Here is a 23,066-nt window from a genome sequence, read left to right on the forward strand (position 1 = left end):
TGGATTATTTAAATGTTATAAAGGTTTATTTGTATTTTTCCCACAATATAAGTTCAAAGGAATGCCACATTCCAATAAAAAACTTTTTAGGAAGGTGACATACTTTTGCCACAATTATACCACTTATCAGTGGAAAATGGCTTTATTAGTAGACAGCACTGAGACAACTGGCTCATTATAGGGTGAAAATAAAACTTGGATCTCATATACAAAGGTGAATTTCAAATAGTTTAAAATATTTAATATTTAGCAGCTAGTACAGCCTGGCATCAACCAATGAGAACAAATGTTTAACCACACGGAACAGATGCCAGCCAATGCACATACCAGCGTGTACTAGCTGGACTTCAGCCCTATTTAGTGGGCTATATGTGAGAGGAAAAACTAGTAAGCTAACAGAAGAAAATGTAAAACATCTTAACTACTTTTAAATTAGAAATCAAAAAGCAACAGATGATATGACAAAATAGTTAATTCATTTACATTAAAATTAAGAACTTCTGTTTAGTGAAAGACACCCCTAGATATACAAACACAAGTGCCATTCTTTATTTGCAACTGCCCAGAGATATATAAGCAACTCTTGAAAATAAACAAAAAGAGACAGGAAGCTCTTGATGAGCAGTTCACAGAAAGGGAAACCAGAAAGGCTACAGGTATATGAAAAAATTCCCCAAATTACTGGTGATCAGATGAATGTACATGAAAACACAGTGCCACTTTACACTCATCAGACTAGCAAAAATTAGCAAGTTGGGCAATAACAGGTGCTGGTGGGGATGAGGAGAAATGGGAAGCCTCAAGTTGGAGGGTCAGTGACCATGCTAAAGAAAAATGTGGTAGAACCATAGAGAACTGAACCTGTCTGACCTGTAATCCCATCCTGGGTACCTATGCTGGAGAACGTTCCACACAAGCACGGAAGGGGACACATGAAAGGATGTTCGTCGTGGCCTTGTCTACGTGCTGAGGAGTTGGAGGCACCCAGGTGTCCAGCACTTAGTGAACGTAAGTAAAATACAGTTGACGCCCACTGTGAAATACCACAGAGCAGCTCAAAGCAACGAAACGTAGAAGGTGTAGAATGAGCAACACGTTGAGTGAAAAAAGAAACAGCACAAGATCTTTAGCACAATGCCACAGATGTAAAAAGTATCTTCACACATACAACACTGCATTGTACAGGGATACATTCATATTCAAAGACATGTAATCAACACATTAGAATGGGTGCTTATGGGAGAGGACAGCGTGAAGAAAAGGGGAAAAAGCCATAAAACCAGAGAAGGCTTGCGTGGACTATAATCCTGAGATCCAAAACTAAAAGGTTCAACGTGCTCAATTATGCCTTTAATAAGGTGTGTGCATCCAGAAGGTGGTTATAAAGGGTCCTGGGGGGAGGAAGACATCCAAGGCTGAGAACCCACTACAACCTTCAAAAGAGTAACCCCCTGTCTGCCTCTGCTGCAGCTAATGCGTGTGTGAGTTTGATCATTTATTTTCCTGCAAGCCAAGGAACCACACCTGTGTATGTGCCTCAAGCAAACTTCACCTCCAACCCCCAAATGACATTAAGGCCACTGCTGGTCCAAAACGTGGCATAAATCCCAGGCCTGGAATCCCATACCCAACCCTTATTTATTTCAACTCACTCTTTAAATATGAGCAGTTTCATAAAACAGACGTTTCAACGAAGGAAAGGGTGATGGTGGAGGTGAAAGGATGGGAGTGAGGGATACGTTCTCCATGTCCCAGGGGGCTGCAAAGCTCACACGCTGTGTGGACGAGCCACAGTGCAGCCAGGGCAGCAACAACGACCACACAACTAACCAGGTAACTAACAGCTTAAAACTAGAGTCAACGGGAGAGGGGGTCAAAGATCACTCCTTGATTTTGCTTCAGCTTAAGGGTAAGTTCTACCTCAGCTTCAGCTAGCCCTTATGGGGCCAAAAAGGGGCAGCTGTTCTCCCCAAGTCCAGGCTGGGCCTCCAAACAGGGCGTGGGGTTTCAGCCCCAGACCTCAATGAGGTCCCCGGATTCCATGCCCAGATCAGCCGGCAGCTCCTTGCCTGAAAGCTTTGTTCCATCAAAGAAAAAGGAGAGCTTGCGGTCCGAGAGTCCCATGGCCTCCTCGTAGCGGGACATGAGAGTCTTGAGAGGAGAATCCTGGATGGAGAGGACAAAATAGATGTACGAATTTGAAAAGAGGGGCTGGGGAGAACTTGTTAGGATGGATAGAGGACTTGGGACGGGGAGGACAGGGGACAAGTCAAGTCAGAGCCCATAAGGAGAGGGCGAGTGGATGAAGAAGCCAGCACAGCTGGGTTCCTCTCTCGGGAACTGGGCAACGGAGCCCAAGGCTTAGGAGCGTTGGCTCCGGGCTAGGCAGGTTCTCCAAAACCTGGTCTCGTCAGCTCCCCCTGGAGGCGTATACGGCAACGATGAAGGCAGCCCAGACTCCAGAGAGAGTGATTCCCAGCTGGGAGCCGGCTCTCCCACTTAACTGGATGGTGACCTTAGGTGAGAGTTATGGGTTGATTATGTCCCCCAAAAAGATACCTTGTGGTCCTAACTCCTAGAAAATGTGAATGTGACCTTATTTGGAAACAGGGCCTTTGCAGATGCAATCGAGTTAGGATGAGGTGATACTTGATTAGGGTGGGTGCTAATGCAACGTGACTGGTGTCCTTGTAAGAAGAGAAAACAGAGACACACAGGGAGAACGGCATGTGATGAGAGAGGCAGAGATTGGAGTGATGGTGGCTTCGAGCCAAGGAATGCCAAGGATTGACAGCCACCACCAGAAGCTAGGAAGAAGCAAGGAAAGATTCTACCCAGTCGCAGAAGGAGCATGACCCTGCTGACACCTTGATTTCAGACTTCTAGCCTCCCGAACTGTGAGAGAATAAATTTCTATTTTAAGTCACCCAGTGTGTGTATGCTGTTACAGCAGCCCTAGGAAACTAACACAGTGAGCTACTCTACCTCTCCAGACCGCGGGTTCCTTATTTGTTAAATGAGGGTAACAACAGTGCTGTCCCATATAAGACTGCTGTGAAATTCACTAATATCCTGCATGTGGAGTGATTAGCCTTAGCACAGGGACTGTCGCTTAGAAGGGTGGCTTTAACTGTTATTTTGATGGGTTTTATTGGTTACTGTCCAAGGCTTCTTTGCATTTTAACTGGAAGGAGGAGTTAGGAGACTAGAGTAGAGGTTCCCAGCAGAAGGCGGAGGGAAGTTAAACGATGATGGGTTTTCCCACTCTTTAGGGTGGGCGGAAACCCAAGACCACGGAGGGCAGTGTCTCCAGGATTAGGAGCAGTGCATCCGCCATTAACTGACAAGAGAGACGGCAGAGGACAGGCCAAGGGGCGTGGAGAGCCACCTCTCCCACTCACTCGAGACAGCGAGACTTCCAGCATCTGATGTTTCTCCTTCCCCTGCACCCGCAGCTGCAGCAGCTGGGACGTCTCTGTGGCCTCTGGAGAACTTGCTAACACCACACAGTCTGTGGGAGGCAGGGTGGGGAGCCAGGCCTGAGCTGGAGTTGGAAGCAGGGCCCCCTCTGGGCCTTTCCCCTTAGCCCCTCCCCATGGCAAAGCCTCCTCGAGGCTCCACGTCCCTGCCTTCCTCTCACCAATGATGTCAGCCACTCCAAGCTTTAGGGTCCTGGGGGTGGCAGTAGGGGACAGCTCTGTCTCTCCGAAGAGCAAGAGGATCCTGCTTGGGGACACCCCGAGATGGGCAGCCATGTGGTCCACCACACTCTGTAGGGGCTCCGACTGGGGAAGGGGACAAGAAGTAAAGGAGGCCTTCCTGCCTTGCTGTGCCCACCCCACTCCACCCCCAACACAAGCTTCTGGCCTTTGCTACTCGCTGAGCTCCTCAGCTGTGAGTTGCGTCCTATTTATCTGGCAAGCTATAGAATAAAATCATGTCAATAAGAGGTTCAGGCAAATAACACAAAGAAATGAAGCAGGCATGGGATAGAAGAACAAAAGGGAGTGGTAGGGACTGTGGCAAACAGCTCCTATGCCCCATCTAAACAGGCCAGCTGTGGGCCGGTCCCGTGGCTTAGCGGTTAAGTGTGTGTGCTCTGCTGCTGGCGGCCCGGGTTCCGATCATGGGCGTGCACCAACGCACCGCTTCTCCGGCCATGCTGAGGCCGCATCCCACATACAGCAACTAGAAGGACATGCAACTATGACATACAACTATCTACTGCGACTTTGGGGAAAAAAAAAAAAGGAGGAGGATTGGCAACAGATGTTAGCTCAGAGCCAGTCTTCCTCAGCAAAAAAAAAAAAAAAAAAAAGAGGAGGATTAGCACGGATGTTAGCTCAGGGCTGATCTTCCTCAAAAAAATAAATAAATAAAAAATAAACAGGCCAGCTGTTCCGCAGCTCCAGCTGACTGGCACCATATGGGAAACCAGGCCAGTGTTGACTACATCTTCCTGTTTAAGAGAAGCCAGACATCTGGACCTTTGTATGAGATCGTCCATGGCAAAGATTGGCAACGAACTCATACATTTTAAAAGCACTCTATGGGCAAGAGAAGAAGATGCACACAAAAAAGAAGATGCACTGTTGATGAGGCCAGGGGCTGCCAGTTTGCAACCTCTGGCTTAGGTGCTCGCCTGAAGCATAGCTACTGTTCAATAAATGGTCATTTCTGGGCCGGCCCCGCGGCTTAGCGGTTAAGTGCGCGCGCTCCACTGCTGGCGGCCCGGGTTCAGATCCCGGGTGCGCAACGAAGCACCGCTTCTCCGGCCATGCTGAGGCCGCGTCCCACATACAGCAACTAGAAGGATGTGCAGCTATGACATACAACTATCTACTGGGGCTTTGGGGGGAAAAAAATAAATAAATAAAATTATTTTAAAACATGGTCATTTCTGTTATCATCCTTGTTCTGGAATCGGGGTCATCCCTACAAAAACAGTAGTCTGCACCAGGAAGCTGGGGGAGCTCAGAATGACTGAGGGACATCTGTGTGTCTAATGCAGGAAGAGCAAGCACAAGAGGGCAGTGCAGCGTCCGAGGGAGGGAAAGAGGGAGGGCTGCACCCTCAGGAGTGGCTGCGAGCAAAGCTTGTTAGGATGCTTCCGTGGAGTCTTGAAGAATGGCTGGGAAGTTTGCCAGAAAGAGGGGAGAGAGAGGAAAAGACAATTCGGACAAAGGGAACAGTGAGAGCAAAGGCATGGAGGCCTGAAAAGCCTGGCAGCTCCAGAGAGCAGGATGAGCAAAGGAAGACACAGTCCCCACTGCCCAGACACCACCATCTTGCCCCAGGCAGCTCCTGGGACCCTTCTCCCACAGGCCCTTCAGGGACTCACCATTCTGACGGGCAATCTGACCAGGTCAGCCCGGCAGCGGATTTTGAGCTGGAAGAGTCGGGGACTCTCTGGGAGAGTGGACCCCTCTACTAGCACCACCTCATCCTCTTGGCTCAGGTGGTCCTCGCCCTGGCGCTGCTTGGGACTCAGGCAGGAACGGAGATCTTGGAGGCGCTTGTTCACCTCCCTGCAGTGCAGAAAGGACTCTGGGTCTGCCAGGGCCGGACACCCTCCAAACTGCCCTGCTCCACCCAGCCAGAGCCCCCCAGCCTTGGCACCTTAACTTCTGCAGTGCCTGAGTGTGCTTTCTGCTTTTGGTTCTTGGCAGAGATGGGGGCAAAGGAGAGGTGTCCTGAGCCCTGCAGAGAGAAGAGAGGGGCGAGATGGAGGAAGAGAAGAGACCTCAGCCCCACACCTCCCCTCATGGGCTCTAGACCCCTGGGAACCAAGAGGCGGATCTGGAGAATCAAGATGGAGCATCTTCCGGTGACATCCACCTTATTGGAAGACAGGGGGAGGTAAGGACAGGGAAAATCTGAGTCATCATTTTTCTATTTACATGACCCAAATATCAGGGAGGAAAATGCCTAACTTTTAAGGTAAGTCAGTCACTTCCCAGGTGAATGTCTGATAACATCCAGCAGACACTGAGCATTCACTACCTGCCAAAGGTTAACTCTTGATCGACTCAAAAGCTCTCGGACACAGCTACCAGTATTACCCCCTTTTTCAGAAGAGGAAAGTGAAGCACAGAGAGGATAGGGAAGAGGCAGCTGGCCAGATCTGAACCACAAGGGCTGTCTCCAGGGCCACACCCTTCACCCCTGCATTATTACCGTTTCAGACACAAAGGCGAAACACTCCACTCCCCGGGGTGGTCCTGAAGGGGTGTAGGCCACTCTTCTCCCAAGAGCTTCATTCCCCACCTGGGCCTCAAGACTCCTTCCATCCATCTCCTTACCCTTTCAAGAGCCATCCTAGGGTCCTGCCCGCCTCAGCCTAACACTCCAGCTCCCTTTCTGTTCCTAGGGCCCCAGTGCCTCAGCCTCACTCACAGCAGCTCCTTCTTTTTCTTTTCTTCTTCATTCTTACTCCTCAGCTTCTTCTTCCAAGGAGAATCTGGAAATGGGGGATCCTCAGTGTGGGAACTGCTAGAATCTGCCATATCTGCCTCTGGGGACAGAGGAAGAGAAAGTGGAAAGATGTTAGCCAAGAGAGGGCAGCAGGAGACCAAAGAGACATAAGTCAGGGCTTCAGAAGGTCCTGAGAAAGGAGGAGACTGCAGAGCCCCCAGACACACACAGGACCACACAACAAAACTGGGGAAGTGCTCAAAAGGCTTGAATCAAAAGGGAAATGCGTAACTCCAAGAAAAGGATGAGCTGGAGTATGACAGAACCAGAGAGCGTCTGAGCCTCGAGCTAAGGCATGAGACAGTACGGCAAGGGTGGACAACTGGAAAGTGGCCCACTCCAACGAAAGCAGTGCTCGTCTCACTCTTCTGTTCACATGCACCCCACAAATAAAAAATACTGAGCACATAACCCAGAAAACATGTGTTTGTGTATGTACTACTACGTAGTAAATAAAACACATACCACTTACTATACGTGGACATACTATTATGTCAAGAACAAAGAGGAGGATTGGCGTCAGATGTTAGCTCAGGGCTAGTCCTCCTCACAAAAAAAACACAGATGTTGTCAAAGGATGATTTTTTTTTTTGTGAGATAGCCCTGTGCTAACATCTGCCAATCCTCTTCTTTTTTTGCTGAGGAAGACTGGCCCTGGGCTAACATCCGTGCCCATCTTCCTCCACTTTATACGGGACGCCGCCACAGCATGGCTTGCCAAGCAGTGTGTCAGTGCGCCCAGGGATCCAGACCGGCAAATCCGGGGCCGCCGCAGCGGAGCGCGCACTTAACCGCTTGTGCCACCAGGCCGCCCCTGATTTTTTTTATTATTTTTGTGTGTGTGAGGAAGATCAGCCCTGAGCTAACACCCATGCCAATCCTCCTCTTTTTGCTGAGGAAGACTGGCCCTGGGCTAACATCTGTGCCCATCTTCCTCCACTTTATGTGGGATGCCGCCACAGCATGGCCTGACAAGCAGTGCGTTTGTGCGCGCCTGGGGTTTCCGAACCCGGGCCGCCAGCAGCAGAGCACGCGCACTTAACCCCAACGCCACGGGGCCGCCCCGGAGGATCGTTTTTTAAAAATGTTTCTCTTATTTTCTTCCTGTACTCAATTTGGTGGGCACAGAGACTATGTGAGTCTAGGGGGGAAGGGGTGCAGGGAGGGAACAAGGTAAAGAGGCAAGTACAGTCCTTTAAGCCCATGTTTCTCAAATTTCATCCATGTGAGTGTCATTATCACATTTTGCCATATCTCTGTTATTATTTAATATCTTTCTTTAAATCACTCATTTAAACTTAAATTTCTTATAAAAGGAAACCAAGTATTATTCTAGAACATAGAAACTCTTTGCCATTTGCTTGCCTCCAATAAAAGATCATCATTAACCATAAAAATAAATAACTGTGAAAACAAAACAATGGTGATAAATCCTAGCTCAACCAGAGGCAATTTTGCCTCCCAGGGGACATGTGGAAATGTCTGGAGACTATTTTGTTTGTCACAAAGAGACGGGGAGGGGATTAGGGTGTGATATGGGTATCTAGTGCGTAGAAGTCAGGATGCTGCTAAACATCCCACAATGCACAAGACAGCCCCACACAACAAAGAGTTGTCCAATCTAAATGTCAGTAGTGCTGAGGTTGAGAAATCTTGTCCTAGCTAAATATGGCAGCTGCCAGAGGCCTGAGATTCTGCATTTTTGACAAGCTCCCAGGGGCCACCCAACACTACTGGGCCCACATTTTGAGAAGCAAGGACACAGCTTTTATATAGCACTTGTCCGTTCCACGTAATGTTCTAAACCATATATGTAGCCCAAGAGAGGGCTCTCTATATATTCTCTTTAATTAATTCTCACCAAAATCCTTTAACATAAGTCCACTACTATCCCCATTTTCCTGATGAGGAAATTGAAGCATTAAGAGATTAGCTTGCCTGAGGTCACACAGCTACTAAGATCACATAGCTACCCAGGCCAGGTGGTTCCTATATAAGCTCTTTTTTTTTTTTTATCTTTTGTGAGGAGATCAGCCCTGTGCTAACATCTGCCAATCCTCCTCTTTTTTACTGAGGAAGACTGGCCCAGGGCTAACATCCGTGCCCACCTTCCTCCACTTTATATGGGACGCCGCCACAGCATGGCTTGTCAAGCCGTGCGTTGGTGCACGCCTGGGATCTGAACTGGCAAAGCCCAGGCCGCCCGCGGCGGGGTGGAGCACGCGCCAACCGCTTGCACCACCGGGCCAGCAGCCTACATCAGCTCTTAATCACCCTACCATACTCCCTCATGGTACAGAAGTCTTGGTCCAAGGTCTGCATGTGCCCACTGGATCACTTCCTTATTAGACTTGCTTCCCATTCACTGCCCTTGGGTGGTTTGCAAAATCACATCACTGGGGGAAGACAAAGGTTGGGCAGCCCTGATAAGATTCAAAGAACACCCTGCTAGCTCCAGAGTGTTCCCAAGGAACTTGCTGCAGATGTAACAAGATGTTACAGATTCTCAACACCTCCCCTCCCCTGCCCCCAGGATTACAGAATCACAATCTCTGGGGATGGTGCCTGGAAATCTGTATATTAGCACACTCTTATGCCTATAAATTGGGGGACGTGTGGTTCGACAGTACTTCCTGTGCCTTCTGGTTAAAAATCCAGCTCCTCTCAGGCCTGGAGCTTGTTTCTGGCTAGCATGCAGGAGTCACCTCTCCCATGCCCTTCCCCTGAGCCTCAGGAAACAAACTAACTGCAGGGATGTCACCTCCAGGAAGTCTCTTCGGAGGGGCCAGCGCTGGGCTGGGCACCTTTCCCTGGAAGCCCTGCCTTACCTTCCTCAGCCCCTGGGGGACAGAGTTTCAGGAGGTGATCTGGGATGAGGTGGAGGCTACTCTTCACCTGTAAAGACCAAAGTGGATCAGTCCTAAGTCCTCTCTCCACTGAAAGGAAAAACGGGATGACTCTTCCCTCACACCCAGGCCTCCTCCAGATCCCAAGTCCTCCCTAAGGATGCAGACACCACAGCCCTCTCCCGGGGACTCAGGAGCCCAGCTTCCCCAGGATCCAAAATTGGAGTACCCTTACTCCTACCCCGCCTTTCCCTAAGACACTCTGACGATGCTAGTTTAGTTCTTTTCACTAAGTTGCTAGCCATCCCGCTATCTTGGAACCCAAGGAAATCGCAGTCCCCTAGCTCACCCCACCACCTGGGGACCCCAGGCTCCTGGAGCCTCCAGTCCTCTCTGAACTTCCACGGACACCAGCCTCCAATATCCTAGCTTCCTGGATCCTTAGCACTGGGCCCCCACCTCAAAACCCAACATGTCCCAAACCGGTCCTAGGTCCTCCCAGCCCCTCTCTGAACCCTCAGGGATCCCAGCTCCCTAGCCTCTCTATGCCCCGGACACTCCAGCTCCCGGGAATCCCAAACTCTCAACACACTCCAAATCTCTTCATCTCCCCCATCAGCAGAAACCCCAGGAACCCTGCATCTTTCTGCCTCCAAGGCCCTAGCCCCTGCTTCCGTTTAGTCCCCCAAGACCACCCCCGAACCCCACCCTCAGCACTCCCTAAACCCAGCCCTTCCGCGCTCGACCTCCCGGGGACCTGGCTGCACCTTCCCGGAGTACACTGGAACCACCGGTGCCTCCCCGGGATCCAGCAGCAGTCGCCGCCGCCGCCTGACCAGGGCCCGCGGGGCTCCAGCCGGCTGTGCGTCCGCCCCTTCGCTGTCACTGTCGCTGTCGTCCCGGGGCGCGGGCGGCACGGGGAGCTCCGGGAGCGGGACCTCGACCGGGTCCGCAGCGCTGGGCGCCGTTGCGACCTCCAAGATATCCTCATCGCTGTCGCTGACCAAGTCCACAAGCACCGAGTCCAGGGTGCGCCGGGCTGGAGACCGCTGGGCGCGAGGACGCCGGCCCCGGCCCCCGCGGGACCCCCGAGCCCCTCGGCCGATACCGCCGCCCCGGGACCTCCGGCCCCGTTTCCTCACCGGCTCCGCCATGGCACACCAACGGCCGCCACAGTGGCCCGCCCCTAGCCGACTCGCCCGGCCCCCTCCAGCGACTTCCGCCCTTCATTGGGCAAATCGCCCGTTAGTCAGCACCTGTCCCCGCCCACACTCTCTGGATCCGCCTCCCGCCTTTTCACTGGTCGCTGCACCCGCCCATCACGCATCCACCACTGAAACCAAGGCGCCAAAGATTCCAGTCAGCCACGGCGCAATCAGCGTAAGTTTCGATTCGGCACGGCTCACCCATTGGCCAAGCTGCTTCTCTTCCTGACCAGCCTTCCCCGCCCCCCAGGCCCGCCCCACTAAAGAGATCCGTTTTCCCGGTTGGTGGAGGAGCGGGGCATGCTGGGAATTGTAGTCCTCAAGCCCTGACTACAGAGAGGCGGAAGGAAGATTGAGGATAGCATTTTAGAAACCACGGAATTAGGCCTCACACTTCACGGATATCCCCTTTATTGTTTCCCCCAACCGTGTTGTGGGCTGAGTAATTCCACTCAACGCCAACCCCTCGCACACGCTCCTCCTCACGTGCAGAATCCTCACAGTGCACACCCCAGACCAACACTTCAACACCACCCAAGTCTTCGAATTACCTCCAACAGCATACATACCCCCCTCACACCAGGCACCCCCACAGACACACTTCACGCACAGTGTCAACACAACATACACTCACGCAACACCCTCCCACAACCTACACGCCTCACAAACAACACCTGGAAGGGCAAATACAAATGAAAAATAAGAGGCTTAATTCTCCATGTTGAAAATAGGGGATGTGACTTCTCCCCACTCCCCGTTTTCTCTCAGAATTTCTTTCTCCGTCCTTTTCAAATGTATGTAAAGCTTTATTATGGCTAAATAAGCCTCTTGCTAGTGTCATAACCCAGGAACTCCAGGACCTGGTAGCCATCTTTTTGAAATGCAAACATCAAGGGACATAGCTCCCAGTCTCCCAGTTTCTGGGGGAGAATAACAGCCTAACTTTGATGGGGGCTTTCCTGCAATATATAAAACTACCTCCTGTCACAAAGGAAGTGAGAAGTGTATTTCTCCCCGGATAAAAGCCAGTTACCGTGATAAAGTTAGGATGAACTATGTGTGACCAAAGTGGTTGTCAAGTCCTCTTACTTGAGGCCTAGTTATTGTTTATCTTGAAAACAAGATATGGGTTTTGAAAATTTATCTTGAAAACAGGATAATAGGGGCCGGCCCCGTGGCGTAGGGGTTAAGTGCGCGCGGTCTGCTGCTGGCAGCCGAGGTTCGGAACCCAGGCACGCACCGACGCACGGCTTGTCAGGCCATGCTGAGGCGGCGTCCCATGTAAAGTGGAGGAAGATGGGCACGGATGTCAGCTCAGGGCCAGTCTTCCTCAGCAAAAAGAGGAGGACTGGCAGATGTTAGCTCAGGGCTGATCTTCCTCACACACACACACACAAAAAGAAAACAGAATAATGGGCTGTACCTGCTTGGCCATATAATAAGGGTGAGAGTTCCTTCTGCCTTTGCAGTCTCTTGGCAGATTGCCTGTGACACACATCACATTCTGGTTTCATGCTTATTCAATAAAAAAACTGTTTTCTGTCTCTTTTACCTCCGTGGAGAGGTTTTCTGAGTTGGGAGATTTTCTTTGTTTGTTATATTTCCCCAGCACACCCACCAACAATATCACGCACCTCAGAAGCTACATTTCCTCCACACATCTACCTTACTCACAATTCCTGCATGACATGCACCCCAACAGCAGACACACCCCTTCAAGACTTCATACCTCTCATATCACGTCCAACTGCATGACCCCTGACACCTCACACCATACAGCCCACACCACACTGCACACACGATACCCACACAGCATACACCCCTACCACCTGCCTCTCACACACATAATGTTCACATAACTCGGACTTCACACATCCATCCAGTACAGCATCTTGGCCATCACCCACATCCCATCCCATCCCCCTCCTCTGCCACACTGATATCCCCCACACATATGTAACTGAGGGCCCTCCAGGACCAGTTCAACTGACCCCATCTTATCAACAGAGTAATTAAGAGTGGTTTTTCAGGAACTCAGACCTCTTGTCCAGTTCAGGCTGGTTGAGCCAACCATCAACTGGACCTGCACAAATGCTCAAGAAGTGACCTTTTTGACGCCAAGGAGCTAAAAACGCCACCCTTAGGTTATGGTAATGCCGCCATTTTGTGAACATGCATCCTATGAAGAGGCATGAAGCTTGATTATGCTTGCACAGATCATCAATTACCTCATTTCTCCTTACCTCCAATCATCTATTTCCACGCTTCAGACCACCTTGTTCCCTACCCCATAAATATCCCTGAGTCTCCATTTTCGGAGGGGTGGATCTGAAATTGATTATCCCGCCTCCTCGCTTGGCTGCCTTGTGAGTAAATCCTTTCTCTTTGCAAACTCGTCGTCTTGGTGATTGGCATGATTGTGCGGCAGGCAATGAACCTGGTTTGGTAACACATACACCCCGAATCAGTCAGCTCACACCTCAGATCCCCCACGCAGACTCAGCCCAGGCCAAGACTGAAGGTGCACAACCCCAGCAGGTGAGGCTGTTTCCCAGGGAACAAAGGCTCCTAGGCTCTGACAGAGGGAACTCCAAGGACCTTCCAGCCCCAGGAAACCTTCAGCCACTCTTTGTAGCCAGGGTGGAAGCATAGAGGTTGCGCCAAAAGCCCTTCTGCCAGCCTTAGGCCCCACCTGGGAGGCCACTGCAAACGAGGGAAGCAGGGGGTGGGCCTGAGGGCCTGAAACATCCCTCAAGCCTCCTTCTCCCTAAACCTTGCTCAAGAGCTATAAGTCCAGTCCCTGCCAAAACACCTGGTCATGGGGTGGGAAGCTGAGGAGCTTTGGATGTGGCTTCCTCCTGGGCAGGTCTCTCTGCACAATCCAAATGGGTCTTGGTGCCTCTGGCTCCCGGCACACGGTAGGCCCTTGATAAATGCCAAATAATAATAATGGCTGGGGCTGGCCCGGTGGCGCAAGTGGTTAAGTGCGCGCGCTCCACTGCGGCGGCCTAGGGTTCGCCGGTTTGGATCCAGGGTGCGCACTGACGCAATGCTTGGCAAGCCACGCTGTGGCGGCGTCCCATATAAAGTGGAGGAAGATGGGCACGGATGTTAGCCCAGGGCCAGTCTTCCTCAGCAAAAAAAGAGAAAGATTGGCAGTTGTTAGCACAGGGCTGATCTCCTCGCAAAAATAAATAAATAAATAATGGCTAATGTTTGAGTGCCCACAATGCTGCTGTCATGTGCTTTACATCTCAGTTAGGACTTATTATGGTAGCTAGAGTTATTATCCCTATTTTGCAGACCAGGAAGCTACAGCACAGACCGCTCGAGTCACACAGTTATTAAGGAGCGGAGCTGGGATTCAAACCCAGAGAGTCTGATTCCGGAGCACGGGGCTGGAGTTAGCACACCTCTGTTCCTCCACTTCCCCCGAGGCTTCCCCGGGTGGCAGAGCCCACAGGAGTGGCTCCATCCTCTGCACCCTGAATCTCAGGACTTTCTCCAGTCCTTCATTCCCTCCTCCTTCCCCACTCACTTCCTGAGCTCCTGATCTTTGCCATCCCCTGGCTGGGTCCCAGGGGCATAGAGAAGACCCCGACATGGATTCACCCTCAAGAAGGCAGGATGTTTTCAGCAGGAGTCACATGCTCAAATGCTTCAGGCACAGGCAGGAAACCTAAATGAATGAAACAGGCTGGATGAAAGATAATGGAGAATGGCTGGGATTATAGGAATATGGAGAGCTTATTTTAGCTGAAGGGTAAGGTGGGGGTGTAAACGCTGAGCTAGATCTGGGATTTTTATTTTTATTTTATTTATTTATTTTTTGTGAGGAAGATCAGCCCTGAGCTAACATCGATGCCAATCCTCCTCTTTTTGCTGAGGAAGATTGGCCCTGGGCTAACATCCATGCCCATCTTCCTCTACTTTATATGGGACGCTGCCACAGCATGGCTTGACAAGTGGTGCATTGGTGCGCACCCGGGATCCAAACTCCAGGCCACAGCAGAGGAGCGCATGCATTTAACAGCTATGCCACTGGGCCGGCCACAGGATTGTTGTAAAGATCAAACGAGATGCTACCTGTAAAGCACTCAGAACAATGCCAGGCGTGTAATAATAATGTTTTCTTTTCTTTTTTTTCAGTTTAGTTTGTTTGTTTATACAGATACAGCAAATTACAAAGGTTGAGCGATAAAGAAGGAAGAGAGTCTCTGAAACAAAAACAGGACATTATGAAGAAAGAACTGGTGCATTAAAAAAAAGGAACTCCAGAAAGAAAAATGTAGATACTGAAAAAGTCTAGTCAGTCATACAAAAAGCATTGAAACTTCTCTGGGTTTCAGATGCCAGTCTTAGGTCTCAGAGGACCACCAGGGCTGGGGAGACTGGTGGCACGGAGACCAGGCAGAAGACATCGGGAACATCAGTGAGTGATTCCACCTTTGCCGGAGACAAGAATTTGGGTGTGGTGGAGCTTGCTACAGCATGGTGCAGGGCCTGGAGACTTTAGCTCTGAGAGTCTTCGTGTTCATGGTTTATATCAGAAGTAGGCAGTTTATCAGGTAGTAGGCACAGTGGCTAGAACTGCAGCCAGATTTCTGGATTCACATGCAGCTCTGTGAAGTGTTAGTTGTGTGACCTTCCACATGTTACTTGGCCTCTCTGACACCAGGTTTCCCATCTACAAAATCGCACCTAGGAGGGGAGTGTCAAGATGAATATAGGCTCTGGAATTAGACTGCCAGAGTTTAAGTCCTGACCCCAGCACTTATTAACTAGATAAGCCTGGGCAAGTTATTTAGCTTCTCTGCCTTAGTCTCCTCATCTATGAAATAGGGTTGTCTGCGAAGATAAAATATGCTAATACACGTAAATATAAAATACTTTGACACAATCCTGGCACATAAGTGCTCAATAACTTTATGAGGTTAGTGTAAGGATTATGTCCGGGATGACTCCTGGATTGTTTCCTCTCCACTGGGCACCCAGCACACAACCGCTGGATGAACAATGATTGAATAACTGGAGGGTGGGAATGGCAGGCAAATGAGGGAAATGAGTGCAGGCCTAGCCACAGGAGGGAAAAGGCCCTGTTGTAACTGGAATGTAGCTCTCCCTCCTCTGCGGGATTCGAGAGGGGATGGGAGTACACCCATCCTCATCTTCCCTTCCCCTCCCACACAAGGGCACTACCTCACAGGATTGGAAGAACTCATTAAGTTTATTCGGGGAGCACAAAGGGGGCCAAAGTTTCGCTTGTGTACACACACACAGGTACACACATCCTCAGCAACATCGTTCCAGAGGTTGACACCATCTGCTTGGGGTCCCAGATTTCAGAGTCAGGTATGGATCTCAGGGGCCTGAGGAGGCCCAGGCTATGTAGAAGAAACTGTGATGGGGAGGGGTCCAGGAGCTAGGCTGTGGGAACTCTTTCCCTTCTGCCGCCCTGAGAGCCAGCACCCCACTTCCATCCCTGCTCATCTCCTTCCTTCTCCCCCTTCCTTAGAGGGCAGTTCCCAGCTCACCTGAAGGGAATCACCTGGTGCTCCAGGTCCCCACGTGGCCCCCTCCACCCCATGCTGGTTCTGGCCCGTCAGGATTATCCATGTTCTCATAAGAGTCTGCATCTGGTTAGGACCAGTAAGGAGTAAGATACAGATAGAGCTGGAAGAGGCTGGGAGGGGGTCAGCCTCAGAGGACAAGAGGGGACAGCAGTAGAAGCACCCACCTTCCTCATGATTGGGGGCAGGCTGGGCCCGAAAGGAGCGGAGCTGGGGGGCTGCATACAGGATCCCTCTCATATCCTCATAGGACTGGGACCCTGCTTGGACAGGGGACGGAGAGTTGGAGGCCTGGGAGCTACACTGGGGACTTGGGGAAGGGAAGTGCTGCCTAAGATATGGAGGGAGTCTGAGGGGCAGAGGAAGCTGGAAGGCTTGACCCATGTTGTACTAGGAAGAAGTGATTAGGGTCAGCATCAGGTTCAGGGCCCTTTTAGTTGTAGGGTTCGATCAGGTATGTGTTATATTATGGTCACGGTCAGAGAAAGGGTCAAGAACAGAATTGGAAGGAGTCAAAGTCAGAGTCATGAGGACGTTGTAGAGAGAGCTAGGGTCAAAGCTGAAGTCTGCATTGGGGCTGGGATGAGATGGAGGTCCAAGTGCAGGCTGGAATGTTCATGGTTAGGGATGGAGTAAACGGGGGGGTCAAGACTGGGGTTGGGGTCGGTGTTGAGGTTAGAGTTAGGAGTCAAATCTAAGGTCAGGATTGGGTTTGGGTTAGGGGTCAGAGTCAAGGTCAAGGTTGGGCCTGGTCAGAGCTGAGGCCAGGTCAACCCAATCTGGGCAAGGCAGGCAGGTCCCAAGCATTTCTCACCAAGGGAGGTTGCCTCCTTGCTGGGGTCCCAGGCTGACCCATGGGGGCTCAGGAAGTCTGGAAAAGGAAGAATAAAGTCACTATTCCCCCTGGCCTCCTGGTCACACACACCATCACCCCTAGCAGGAACGTGACCATCCTCACACACACCTGTTGTCCTGGTGACTGGCTGGGCCACCTCTTCATCCTCATTTTCATAAGACTCAGCTGCTGCAGAAAAAAGAGAACTCCAGGGACCACTCCTGCCCTGTAGGGGCTCCACAGACCTGTGGATCCTCCCAAGTCGCTGAGGCCCCTCAAGGATCCCAAATTACCGTTGGAGAAGGAGTCTTCATCCTCAGGACCCAAGGCCCCGTCCTCAGGGTTCTCATAGCCGCTGCCGTCTGGTGGAGAAGGAGGGAGGGTCCAGCGAGGGCCCACAGCCCCCCGCTGAGAAGTTAGGGGAGTCCTGGGGGAGGGCAGTCTTACCCTGGGAGAGTTGGTCCTGCCCAAGGTTGGAGTCGTTCTCGTAGAACTCGGAGCCCTCCTCACTGTCCGGCTCCTCATAGGCCTCCCCTTCCTCTTCTTCTGGGCCTGGGGTTTGGGGATGGGGGTGGGAACCGAGTCACGGGCCCCCTCCTCCAGGTCCCAGTCCACTATTCCTGCCACAGACCGCTCCAACACCCCCCACGTGAGTAACGACCCCCCACTGCCAATCACCCGCTCCCGGCGGGCTCCAGGACCCGGTGGCTCTGGCCTCCTGGACGTGGCTGCGTGAGTTTCCAGAGGACGGGTCGGCGGCCCCCAGGCCTGCAGCCCACCGCAGGGCACGTCCTGGCGAGAGAAGCGTTGTAGGGAAGAAGGTGAGTAGAGACGGGGGCGGTCGGGGCTAAGGGTCTGCGAGGCGGGGCCGTGACCCACGGGGGCGGGATCTAACTCTAGGGGGCGTGGCCTCAAGTCTCGGGGTGGTTCCACTCTCGGAACAGGACTTCAGGTCCCTACTCCTGGGGCGGGGCTATGAGTTCTGGGGGTGGGACTTGGCTCGGGGGGCGGGGCTCAAACTTGGGCGGACTCTGCACCCCGGGGCGGGCTCTTTTCTGAAGGCGGAGCTCCGAGCTTGGAGCTCAGGGATTGAGAGATGAGGAAAGTGGGTGGGCCTCTAGCTCTGGGTCAGAGACCGGACGGTCCTCCTACCCGTGCCAGAGGTGGGCGTGGAAACGGAGAGCACGTTCCCATACTGATTCTGGGCGCCGGTACCCGCGGGAGGCGTCACTTTGAAGAACCTGGTGGAGGAAGGGGAGTTGCCCTGTGAGGCCAGGCCTGAAGGGGAATGAGAGACACATTCAAGATTCAGGCCAGGCCCCCGGAGGTTAAAATGTGGTCGCTTGTAATTAGCTCCTCTGTGCTGGGACAGCCTACAGAGGGGTCTGGGATCACTCCAAGGAGGTCTTTACAGAGGGGGTAGCTTTGCAGCTGGGCTTCGAAGAGTGGACAGTAACCGTAGAGATGGAGAAAAGACACCCTGAGGAGAGGAAACAGAAGCAGAAAGTGCAAGTGCGGGAGTGGGAGACTGGGGGCGCACACAGCATCATTACCTTCTGGTGGGATCAGTCATTCGCTTTCTTTTCCTCCTCAGGATCAGGGCTGGTGGGAGTTAAGGGGAGTGATCAGAGGAGGGGCTGCTTGGCAAGGTGAAGATTTAGGGGGTGCTGAGGAGGTCACTTGGGTCAATGGAGGAGATGGGAGTTCAAATTCCAAGGGGTCTGGGAAGTTTCGAAGGGGTTTAGAGGAGGAGCTGTGGGCAGGATTCTGAGGTCTGTGGGGGAGGTAGGGGAGGAGAGAAAGATGGCTGTCAGGCTGGCCCACATGGGCTTTCCTGAGGAAGATTGGGCAGACCGGCTGGGGGACATGACTCACCTCTTCGAAGATGAAGAAAGACCACTAGGGAACCCAGGCAGAAGATCAGATAAACTAAAGTCGCAACAGGGACTTTCCAGCCACCAGTCTCCATCAGCCAGTGCCATACAGCTAGGGGGAAGGAGCTATGAGACGAGGACCTCAGGCTGGCATCTTGCTTCCCAGCTTCAAGACCTCAAAGGGCCATAAGTCTGGGGGACAGGGGCAAGACACAGATCCTCAAAGTCCCAAGCTACAAGGAGGGCTCTTCTCCCTCCCTCTGAGGTCAGGGACTGTGTCACAGAGCCTGACATGGGGTTTGGGGTAGTATCTATTGAGCAAACCATGAACAAACCATGACTATAGTCAGAGGCAATGTTAGGATTAAAGGAAGCAGGACGATCAGCTTCCTGCTGCAGTTAAGGACAGCCAGGGTCAAAGTGAAAGGCAGAGTCGAGTCCACAAGGTTAGAGGTGGGATGCAGCAATGTGCTGAGGTCAAGTTTGGAGTGAAAGTTGACGCAGAGTTTGAGAACTGTGGTTAGGGTAGCATGGTAGGATTGTATTAAGGGAGACAGAATGGGCAGAACATTGTGACCAATCAGATGGATGGGTGAAGAAAAGGAAAGATGCCCAGGTTCCTGGCTTGGGCATATGGGCAGGTGGTAGTGTCTTTCGCTTACACAGGGCCACCCAGAAGACTATGCCTGGGGAAGATGTTGAGTTTGATTTTGTATGTGTTGAGTCTGGCATCCATGGGACATCAAATGGCAATTCCAGGAGATGGCTGGGTGTGGGGGGTATGGAGCCTAGAATCGAGTCACCAAAGCATGGTGGCCTAAGGAGCCATGGGAGTAAAGGAGGTCAAACAGGAAGAGTGTGTAGACAAGCATGAGAGAATGTAGACAGGGGCAAGAAGAGGGCTCAGGGCTCCAACAGTGAGGAGTCGGGGAGGAAGACTCTACCAAAACTGATGGGAAGGAGCAACCAGTGGTAGTAGAAGACCAGAAAAGTGGTGTCTGGGAAGCAAGGGAGGAAGGAGGTGGAGTCAGCATTCAGTGTAGAGGTTGGGGTTCAGGATGGGGCTGGTACTAGCCCTCAGGTTGGGGGGCCAAGGTTGACTGGCTTCTAGTTCTTCTCAGTAGCCCCACACAGATACCCCACAATTGGGAGAAACTCTACCTGACCGAGCAGTGACCTTCAGCTCTATCTCCAGGGTCATGTTGCCAAGGTAACAATAATAGGTGCCTGCATCTTGAGCTGTGGCCTGGGGCAGCAACAGAACAGCCCCTCCTCTGAGGGTGCCCAGGACCCACATCTCTCTGACTGGGGCATCCTCCGTCATGTTTAGGCTCAGCAATGAGGGTTTCTTCTCGGGATGCACGTGGGTCCAGGAGACGGGGCCTCTAACCAGGGAGTCGGGCGGCACCCCACAGGGCAGCCAGAGTGTGGAGCCAGGGGCCACGATGAGGTCTGGGGCAGGGAGAGCTAAAGCTAGGAAAGAGTAGTCCTTGGGGTCTCCTCCCCCACAAACCCTCCAGTTCCTAATCACCACCCACACCCTTAGATCCCGCACTTCCTGGCATCTCCTCAGTACCTTACCTTGGGTGTGGCTCTGGTTCAGACTGCTCCTATTTGAGGCACATTTAAGGTCTGTCTTCCAGATCTTACGTTTGTCTTTGTCCCACACATACAGCTGGGAGCTTGTGGGGTGACCAGGAAAGGACCTGGGGCCCTCTGAGGGCCTGTTGCCCAGGCCACAGCCTAGGTCATCTAGGTCTGAGGCATTCCACCGGAACAGCTCCCCTGGGAAGAGACCCAGAACCAGATACGGAGACATCCAAGAGAGAAAAAGAGATACAGGCACCCAGAAAGGCAGAGACAAATGGAGACGAAGACCCAGAGAGAGACAGAGAAACGGGAACTCAGAGAGAGAAGAGAGTGAAAGACAGAGAGATACGGAGCATCTCAGTGTTGAAGTCACAAAGCCGCCGTTTTTAGGAGCCACCTAAAACTGGCTCTCTGCTTGTCCCTCAGACCCTCCAGCCCCTCCCTCTAGATCCATTTTAGCTGCTGGAACTCCTCCATCCATGGTGGGCCTCCCTCTTCTCATCTAACCCTCCCTGCCCCAGCCCGGACCTCACCACTGCCCTCCACGCTGACTGTCCAGCCAGGCTGCCAGGCCTGCGCAGAAGGGGGCCCTGGCTGGCACAGGTAGAAGCCCCCCATCTGCTTAGTGACGTTCAAGATGAGCAGCATGATGCCCAGGGGCTGTTTCTGAATGCTCAGGTCTCGTAACTTTGGGCTCAGCGCTAAGAAAGCTGCCGTCTCCCGAAACCAGGCCAGCTTCTGCGAGTGACCCTCTGGGGAATTGAAGCACGGCAGCACAGCGTTGTCTCCCTCTGTGGAGAGAGGGGCGGGGAGAGTGAGAGGAGCCCCTAGCCCTCTTCCCTCCTCACACTGGGTTATAAACCCAACGACCCCAGCAGCTGGGAGCAGATGAGCCCTCAGAGTTCTTCCAAAGCCTCCCTGAATTTTACAAACAAGAAAATGGAGGCTCAGCGAGGGTAAGTTACTTGGCCAAGGGCATCCAGGCGGAACCTAGGTTTCCAGCCCCGACTCCTTCCATCTCTGCCCTTTGGACATACCTTTAGCCTCCACCAGCTGTGGTTCCTGGGCCTTGCCTCCCACGGGAGTAAGGAAGAGGAGGAAGAAGAGGAGGAGAGGAGGTGGCATGGTGGCCAGACTCCCCGCGGCACCCAGCTTCGCCGCGGGGGATGCTGGGGCAGGCTGGGGCCTGGTGGGCACTGAACCATGGGTGTCTGCGGGGGCGGGCAGGCAGTCCCCCCGGGGAGGAAGGGGTGGTCATGCCTCAGGCCCCCTTCTCCATGCACCCCTCCAGACCCACAAAACTCATCTCCTCCCTGCTACACTGGTTTATTTTCATCCCAGCGCTTGCCACCACGTGAAGTGATCTTATTTGTGTGTCTACTTGGTCACTTTCTGTTCCCCCAACTAGAATGTGAGCCCCTTGCTGCAAAGACTTCAACTTGTTCACCACTGTATGTATGCACGGCGCCCTGGAACAGTGCTTGGCACATCGTAGGCGCCCAATAAATATTTGCTGAATGAGTGGATCCAGTCTTAGGGGCTCCCGCCTTCTCCTCCTCCTCTCTCCTTCAACCCCAGGCTCTAAATCCACTTCTCCTCACACACACACACACACACGCCATTCATTCACTCAACCAACATTCTTGGGCCCCCTCCCACCTCCATACAACCAGCCCCTCACATACTTTGGGATGTGGCAGACCTGTCTTTGAATTTTCTGCCTCCACCTCTTGGCTAAATTTCTTCATCTCTCTAAGCCTTAGTTTCTCACTCTGTAAAGTGGGGATAATAATAGTACTATCAAATATTGTTTGTGAGGATCACACAGGACAATATACATACGGCATTTTTAGCCCTGCCCCCAGCACATAGTAGGCCCTCCCTTAATGAGAGACAGCATCAATTAACGGCCAAGAGCTCCAGCCAGACTGCCACAGTAGCTCCTTTGCAGCGGCCCTGAGAAATGACTGATGATGAATGCCCCATTCTCTCCAGTTCTTCCCCAGAAAGCCCTGCTTCACTTATGGAAGGAACCCATTTGGAAATGGGGAAATTGAGGCCTCCAAAAGGGCATGGGGTTGCCCGAGATCACACAGTAAGCTGGGGGTACAGTGAGCACTAGACCCCAGGAGTCTGGACTCTTAAATCTGTTCCCCTCCTCCCCCCGTCTCTCTCTCCCGGCCTCTCTCTCTGTATGTGCATGTGTATCTCTGTGTCTCTCACCGCTGCAGTCACTCAGGAAAAGGGTCCAGGGACGCCGAAGACCTACTTTCTCAGTTGCCGGTTCCCAGGCCCGGCTCACTGGGCTGTGGCTTCCTGTTTGCTTCAGGCAAACCCCAGGGGACCCCCCAGCTGGCAGGGCCCTTACTTCCCTTTGATGGCGTTGGGGTGGCTGGAAGGGGGGAAGAGAAGGGCATTGGGGAATGGAGAGGGTGAGGTGGCAGGACCCCATTTGCCTTGCATTCCACAAAAATCTCTCTAACCCCTTCATTAGCTTCCCAGCTGCCTCACGTGCAGTCTTCTTGCTGGAGCATATCGGTCCCCTGCTTAGAACATTTCCGTGGCTTTTCATCCACTTAAAAAACACTCCAAACCATGGCCTCCAAAGGCCTGAGTGAGGCCTCCCCTATCTACATTTCCCAGCTCTCTGCTCCACTGGCTTATTTTCTTCA

The 23,066-nt window shown here is 52.3% G+C and overlaps 2 protein-coding genes across 7 annotated transcripts; both read right to left on the minus strand.

The window, feature by feature from the left end:
• NFATC2IP (nuclear factor of activated T cells 2 interacting protein) lies at positions 1–10,486 on the minus strand. Of its 2 annotated transcripts, XM_004439362.3 has the most exons (8): positions 10,088–10,486; positions 9,303–9,369; positions 6,397–6,514; positions 5,620–5,700; positions 5,342–5,528; positions 3,641–3,785; positions 3,402–3,511; positions 1–2,166 (listed from the first exon to the last, which is right to left on the minus strand). In XM_004439362.3, exons 1-8 carry the CDS (start codon positions 10,472–10,474, stop codon positions 2,008–2,010), a joined length of 1,254 nt encoding a protein of 417 aa, XP_004439419.1. In that variant the 5' UTR covers positions 10,475–10,486; the 3' UTR covers positions 1–2,007. The 2 variants fall into 2 exon arrangements, with proteins under 2 accessions (XP_004439419.1, XP_087273325.1); XM_087417199.1 differs by lacking the exons at positions 3,402–3,511; positions 3,641–3,785.
• A 4,154-nt stretch (positions 10,487–14,640) lies between these two features.
• On the minus strand, positions 14,641–21,609 carry CD19 (CD19 molecule). Of its 5 annotated transcripts, none has more exons than XM_087417204.1 (15): positions 21,432–21,601; positions 20,928–21,185; positions 20,386–20,589; positions 19,966–20,256; positions 18,806–18,916; positions 18,484–18,532; positions 18,083–18,171; positions 17,609–17,722; positions 17,378–17,482; positions 17,224–17,292; positions 17,060–17,116; positions 16,910–16,966; positions 16,263–16,355; positions 16,060–16,161; positions 14,641–15,226 (listed from the first exon to the last, which is right to left on the minus strand). In XM_087417204.1, the coding sequence occupies exons 1-14, from the start codon at positions 21,517–21,519 to the stop codon at positions 16,070–16,072; spliced, it is 1,677 nt and encodes a 558-aa protein (XP_087273330.1). In that variant the 5' UTR covers positions 21,520–21,601; the 3' UTR covers positions 14,641–15,226; positions 16,060–16,069. The 5 variants fall into 5 exon arrangements, with proteins under 5 accessions (XP_087273330.1, XP_087273327.1, XP_087273331.1 ...); XM_087417201.1 differs by having other exon boundaries at positions 17,060–17,119; positions 21,432–21,569; XM_087417202.1 differs by lacking the exon at positions 14,641–15,226 and adding an exon at positions 15,239–15,909 and having other exon boundaries at positions 17,060–17,119; positions 21,432–21,569.
• Positions 21,610–23,066: the final 1,457 nt, after the last annotated feature.

This window comes from Ceratotherium simum, chromosome 26 (genome assembly GCF_057802395.1).
Source record: "Ceratotherium simum simum isolate JZ-2026a chromosome 26, ASM5780239v1, whole genome shotgun sequence".
NCBI classification, from domain to species: Eukaryota; Metazoa; Chordata; class Mammalia; order Perissodactyla; family Rhinocerotidae; genus Ceratotherium; species Ceratotherium simum.

Coding starts and splice junctions, on each gene's coding strand:
- NFATC2IP (XM_004439362.3), bottom strand. CDS start 10,474: ATGGCGGAGCCGGTGAGGAAACGGGGCCGGAGGTCCCGGGGCGGCGGT. Junction 9,370..10,087: donor TTCCAGTGTACTCCGGGAAG/GTGCAGCCAGGT, acceptor TGGTCTTTACAG/GTGAAGAGTAGCCTCCACCT. Junction 5,529..5,619: donor CAGGCACTGCAGAAGTTAAG/GTGCCAAGGCTG, acceptor TCTGCACTGCAG/GGAGGTGAACAAGCGCCTCC.
- CD19 (XM_087417201.1), bottom strand. CDS start 21,519: ATGCCACCTCCTCTCCTCCTCTTCTTCCTCCTCTTCCTTACTCCCGTG. Junction 17,723..18,082: donor CACGCCCACCTCTGGCACGG/GTAGGAGGACCG, acceptor TTCTCTCGCCAG/GACGTGCCCTGCGGTGGGCT. Junction 16,162..16,262: donor TGCCCCCAATCATGAGGAAG/GTGGGTGCTTCT, acceptor GGTCCTAACCAG/ATGCAGACTCTTATGAGAAC.